This window comes from Lagopus leucura, unplaced genomic scaffold, assembly GCF_019238085.1.
Source record: "Lagopus leucura isolate 7727_CA_CO unplaced genomic scaffold, USGS_WTPT01 34295-0_obj-0_obj, whole genome shotgun sequence".
NCBI classification, from domain to species: Eukaryota; Metazoa; Chordata; class Aves; order Galliformes; family Phasianidae; genus Lagopus; species Lagopus leucura.
This window is the reverse complement of record NW_024966589.1, coordinates 1-4,829: the sequence shown is the minus strand read 5'-3', so window position 1 is coordinate 4,829 and position 4,829 is coordinate 1. Positions and strand designations below refer to the sequence as shown.

General features: G+C 64.5%; 1 protein-coding gene across 3 annotated transcripts in view; it reads left to right on the top strand.

The window, feature by feature from the left end:
- AMPD2 (adenosine monophosphate deaminase 2) overlaps nt 1-4,675 on the top strand; it is a 5,456-nt gene extending 781 nt beyond the window's left edge. The window contains exons 3-17 of one of the 3 annotated variants that reach the window (XM_042893277.1): nt 50-118; nt 560-671; nt 769-955; nt 1,052-1,193; nt 1,268-1,357; nt 1,578-1,707; nt 1,777-1,971; nt 2,343-2,474; nt 2,549-2,712; nt 2,840-2,966; nt 3,088-3,251; nt 3,337-3,457; nt 3,537-3,710; nt 4,250-4,360; nt 4,447-4,675. In XM_042893277.1, coding sequence (XP_042749211.1) covers nt 50-118; nt 560-671; nt 769-955; nt 1,052-1,193; nt 1,268-1,357; nt 1,578-1,707; nt 1,777-1,971; nt 2,343-2,474; nt 2,549-2,712; nt 2,840-2,966; nt 3,088-3,251; nt 3,337-3,457; nt 3,537-3,710; nt 4,250-4,360; nt 4,447-4,662 — 2,134 coding nt within the window. In that variant the 3' untranslated portion in view covers nt 4,663-4,675. The remainder of the gene's footprint in view (nt 1-49; nt 119-559; nt 672-768; nt 956-1,051; nt 1,194-1,267; nt 1,358-1,577; nt 1,708-1,776; nt 1,972-2,342; nt 2,475-2,548; nt 2,713-2,839; nt 2,967-3,087; nt 3,252-3,336; nt 3,458-3,536; nt 3,711-4,249; nt 4,361-4,446) is intronic. The other 2 variants (XM_042893275.1, XM_042893276.1) reach the window with 2 other exon arrangements.
- Nucleotides 4,676-4,829: the final 154 nt, after the last annotated feature.

The following is a 4,829-nucleotide window of genomic DNA, read 5'->3' as shown; positions in this document are numbered from 1 at the left end:
CCCCCCCAACCCCCCCCCCACATCCCCTCTCTCCTCCCGGCGTCCCCAGACTTGAGCCCGACATTTTGCTCAGAGCCAAACAGGACTTCCTGAAAGTTGACAGTGCCGCCGACTTACAGTGAGTGTCCGGCGCGGTGACACCGGGGCTCAGGGACCCCCCCCCGCCCCCCCCAACAGCCCCAACACAGAGCCAAGAGCTGCCCCCCGCCCTGTGTCCACGCTGGCACTGAAGGGGTTAACGCACCGTGGGCAGGAGGTGTAGGGATGGGATTTTGGGGTGATGGGGGCGATGGGCACAGCATGGCCCTGCCCCCCCCCCTCCCCCCCCCAGCACTGCGTGTCCCCTCCCTCCTGTCTCTGCTTGGGGCTGTCTGTGTCACGAGTCGTTTCGTTCTCTGTCCCACCGCCACTTCTCGTTGTGCTCTGTGGGGTCCGGGGATGCATCCGTGCGTTGGGGCCGGGGTGGGGGGGCACGGCGGGGTTGGGGACGCCCCCAGCCTCCCCCCCATCCCTGGGGGGGGGGGGGGTCCCAGCCCCGTGCTGACGGCTGCGCCCCCAGGCTCCTCAAGGAGCAGCACGAGGACCGCGTGGATCACATCCCCAAGGACCGCGAGGCGCTGCTGGAGCGCGAGTTCCAACGCGTCACCATCTCCGGGGAGGAGAAGTGTGGGGTGAGAACCCCCCCATAACGAGTTGGGCCCCACGGATGATTTTTTTTTGGGGGGGGGGGGGATGAAACCCCCACTCCTTCTTGATTTCCCACCCCAGGTGCCCTTCACCGACCTGCTGGACGCGGCCAAGAGCGTGGTGAAGGCGCTGTTCCTGCGTGAGAAATACATGGGGCTGTCCCTGCAGAGCTTCTGCAAGACCACCGCCCGCTTCCTGCAGGAGCTCTCTGAGAAGCCCCTGGAGACCCGCAGCTACGAAGAGGTGCCTGAGACCCCCGTGGCTGCCGGTGAGTGGGGGGCAGGGGGGTCCCAGTGCCAGCTGTGGGGTTCCTCTCGCTGAGTTCCATGGTTCTGTGTGCTTTTGGGGTCTCTCCTTGCCGCAGATGCTGCCGTGCACCCCCCGTTTGCAGAGCAGCACCCCTATGAGAAGTGGGACCCGCAGAGCATGCCGGCCGACCTGGGCTTTGGGTTGAAGATGGTGGATGGCGTGGTGCACGTCTACACCAAGCAGGACCTCACTGACAAGTAGGGGGGTGCCGCAAAGGGTGCGGTGGGCGGTGGGAGATGTGGGGATGTAAGAACCTCTATCCCCCCCCCAGGAGCACAGAGCTGGACCTGCCCTACCCAGACCTGCAGGAGTTCATCGCCGACATGAATTTCCTGATGGCTCTGATCATCAACGGGCCCATGTGAGGAGCAAGGGGGGGAAAGGGGGGGGCACTATGGGGGGACGTTGCTGGTGGCTTTGGCTGTGATGTGCGGCGCCAGCTTCTATCCCACATCCTCACCTCCATCCTGGGGTCGTTGTGGATGCGCCCTGCTGTGCGCCCACCTTTGGGGAGGGATGTTCTCCCTTCTCTCCCCACGCTGACTGCCCTCTCCCCGCTCCCCCCCCGTCTCCCCGGGCAGCAAATCCTTTTGCTACCGCCGCCTGCAGTACCTGAGCTCCAAGTTCCAGATGCACGTGCTGCTCAACGAGATGAAGGAGCTGGCAGCCCAGAAGAAGGTGCCCCACCGCGACTTCTACAACATCCGCAAGGTACTGCAGGGCTGTGCTGGGGGGCACATGGGGGGGCTTTGAGACCTGAGCACCCACTGTGCTTCCCAGGTGGACACTCACATCCACGCCTCGTCCTGCATGAACCAGAAGCACCTCCTGCGCTTCATCAAGAGGGCCATGAAGAAGCACCTGGACGAGATCGTCCACGTGGAGAAAGGCAAGGAGCAGACGCTCAAGGAGGTCTTTGAGACCATGAATCTCACCGCCTACGACCTCAGCGTGGACACTCTGGACGTCCACGCGGTACGGGGCCGTCCCCACAGCTTGGGGATGAGTGGGGCCTTCAGCTCAGCCCTGGCCGTGGGGGGAAGCCTTCTTCTCCAGGGCCGTAGAGTGGTGGGAGATCTTCCTCTCTGTCCCATGGTGGCGGGGTGCAGGGAGGGCTTCTTCTCCAGGGCCATCCTACAGTGGTGGGATGGTGGGATGGCATCTGCAGTGCCAGTGCAGGGTGGTGGGGTGGTGGGAGATCATCTTCTCTGGGTCCATCCCACGGTGGTGGTGGGAGGTGGGATCTGCTCCGGGCTGTGCTGCAGTGCTGGGAGCTGAAAGCCCTGCATGTGGGCCCTGTGTGTGTTGGGGAGGGGGGGGGTCTTACATTGTTGCCCCCATTCCAGGACCGCAACACTTTCCACCGCTTTGACAAGTTCAATGCCAAGTACAACCCCATCGGGGAGTCCATCCTGAGGGAGATCTTCATCAAGACGGACAACCGTGTCTCGGGGAAGTACTTTGCACACATCATCAAGGTGAGCCCCACGGTGCCGCCGCCATCCCCGTGCTGCCAGCTGTGGCTGATGCTCTCTGTTCCCTCCTGTGGCAGGAGGTGATGGCAGACCTGGAGGAGAGCAAGTACCAGAACGCCGAGCTGCGCCTCTCCATCTACGGCCGCTCTCGTGACGAGTGGGACAAGCTGGCCTGCTGGGCCGTCAACCACCGCGTCCACTCCAACAACGTCCGCTGGCTGGTGCAGGTGCCCCGGCTCTTGTGAGTGCCCAGCTCCAGGGCTTTGGGTCCTGGTGGTGCTGGGGGTCCCGGTCTTATGGGGGGGGTTTGGGGGCTGGGTGAGATGGGACGCAGCGCCGGGCTCTAAGCGTTGTCCATCCACGCTCAGCGATGTTTACCGGACCAAGAAGCAGCTGGCCAACTTTCAGGAGATGCTGGAGAACATCTTCCTGCCCCTCTACGAGGCCACCATCCATCCTGCCCGGCACCCCGAGCTGCACCTCTTCCTGGAGCACGTGAGCGCTGCGCCCCGACCCCCCGCCTGCCATCCTCACGGCTGGGCCACCGCCTCCCCCCCTTATGGCTGTGGGGGTCCTGGCGGGGGGCTGACCGTCCCACTTGGCCTTGGACCCCCAGGTGGACGGCTTCGACAGCGTGGACGACGAATCCAAACCGGAGCATCACATCTTCAACCTGGACAGCCCTCTGCCGGGGAACTGGGTGGAGGAGGACAACCCGCCCTACTCCTACTACCTGTACTACATGTACGCCAACATGACGGTGCTCAACCACCTCCGCAGGTGAGGGTGTGTGGATCCCACGGCCCCAGGGGGGGGGAGGTGGGGGGTGTTGGGGTCGGGGACCCACAGCTGTCCCCACACGCAGGAAGCGGGGCTTCCACACCTTCGTGCTGCGCCCGCACTGCGGTGAGGCCGGCCCCATCCATCACCTCGTGTCGGGCTTCATGGTGTCGGAGAACATCTCGCACGGCTTGCTGCTGCGCAAGGTGAGCGGGGCCGGGGGGCTCGGCCGGGGGGTCTCGGTGCAGCCCTGGACCCCCCCTCTCACCCTGCCGTGCCCCCCAGGCCCCCGTGCTGCAGTACCTGTACTACCTGGCGCAGATCGGCATCGCCATGTCGCCGCTGAGCAACAACAGCCTCTTCCTCAGCTACCACCGCAACCCCCTGCCCGAGTACCTCTCGCGGGGGCTCATGGTCTCCCTCTCCACCGATGATCCCCTCCAGTTCCACTTCACCAAGGTGAGGCGGTGGGGGGAGGGTCTGCGGGTCACCAAGCCCTCCTCACCCTGAATGGCTCGGGGCAGCCACCGGGCGGATGGAGGAGGGGGCGGTGGGGGCGGTGGGGATGGGGTCAGTGATGGCTGTGGGGATGGTAGTGGCCATGGGGAGGGGATGGAGTCAATGGTGGCCGTGGGGATGGGATGGAGTCAATGGTGGCTGTGGGGATGGGGTCGGTGATGGCTGTGGGGTCGGTGGTGGCTGTGGGGAAGGAGTTGGTGGCCGTGTCCTTTGGGATGGGATCACTGATGGCCATGGGGTTGGTAGTGGCCATGGGGCTGGGGTCGGTGATGGCCGTGAGGTGGGTGGTGGCCATGGCCGTGGAATGGCGTTGGTGGTGGCTGATAGGACAGGCTTGGCCATGGCCCAGAACAAGAAGGAGCCACCAAGCTGTGGAGGATTCAGGAGATCCAGAGGGAGTGGGGGGAGAACCTTCGGAACCCCCTCCCCATATGGGGGGAGGTGATGGGGGGCTGCTAAGGCCGCATCCCCCCCCCCAGGAGCCGCTGATGGAGGAGTACAGCATCGCCACGCAGGTGTGGAAGCTGAGCTCCTGCGACATGTGTGAGTTGGCCCGCAACAGCGTCCTCATGAGCGGCTTCTCCCATAAGGTACCACCACCCCCCCAGCCGGGGACCCTCCAGGCAGCTGCACATCCCCCCCCCCCCTGCATCCCTCTGCTTTTCTCTGCCCCCAGGTGAAGAGCTACTGGCTGGGCCCCCACTACCTGAAAGAGGGGCCGGAAGGGAACGACATCCGTCGCACCAACGTCCCCGACATCCGCGTTGGGTATCGCTTCGAGACGCTGTGCCAGGAGCTGACGCTCATCACGCAGGCGGTGCAGAGCGCCGAGCTGGAGCCCATCCAGGAGGAGGAAGCGCTGCCTGTCACCCCCCCCCCCCCCCCCCACTGACCCCCGCCCCCTTGCCGCCCCCCCCGGGGGCCCCGTCCCCCCCCTCCCCCTTGCTGCCCCTCTTTTCTTCTGCCTCCTTTCTTCTTTTCGTTGTTGTTGGGTTGGTTTTTTTTGTATTATTATTATTCTTTTTTTGGTCGTTTTTCATCGCTTTTTCCCCTATCTGT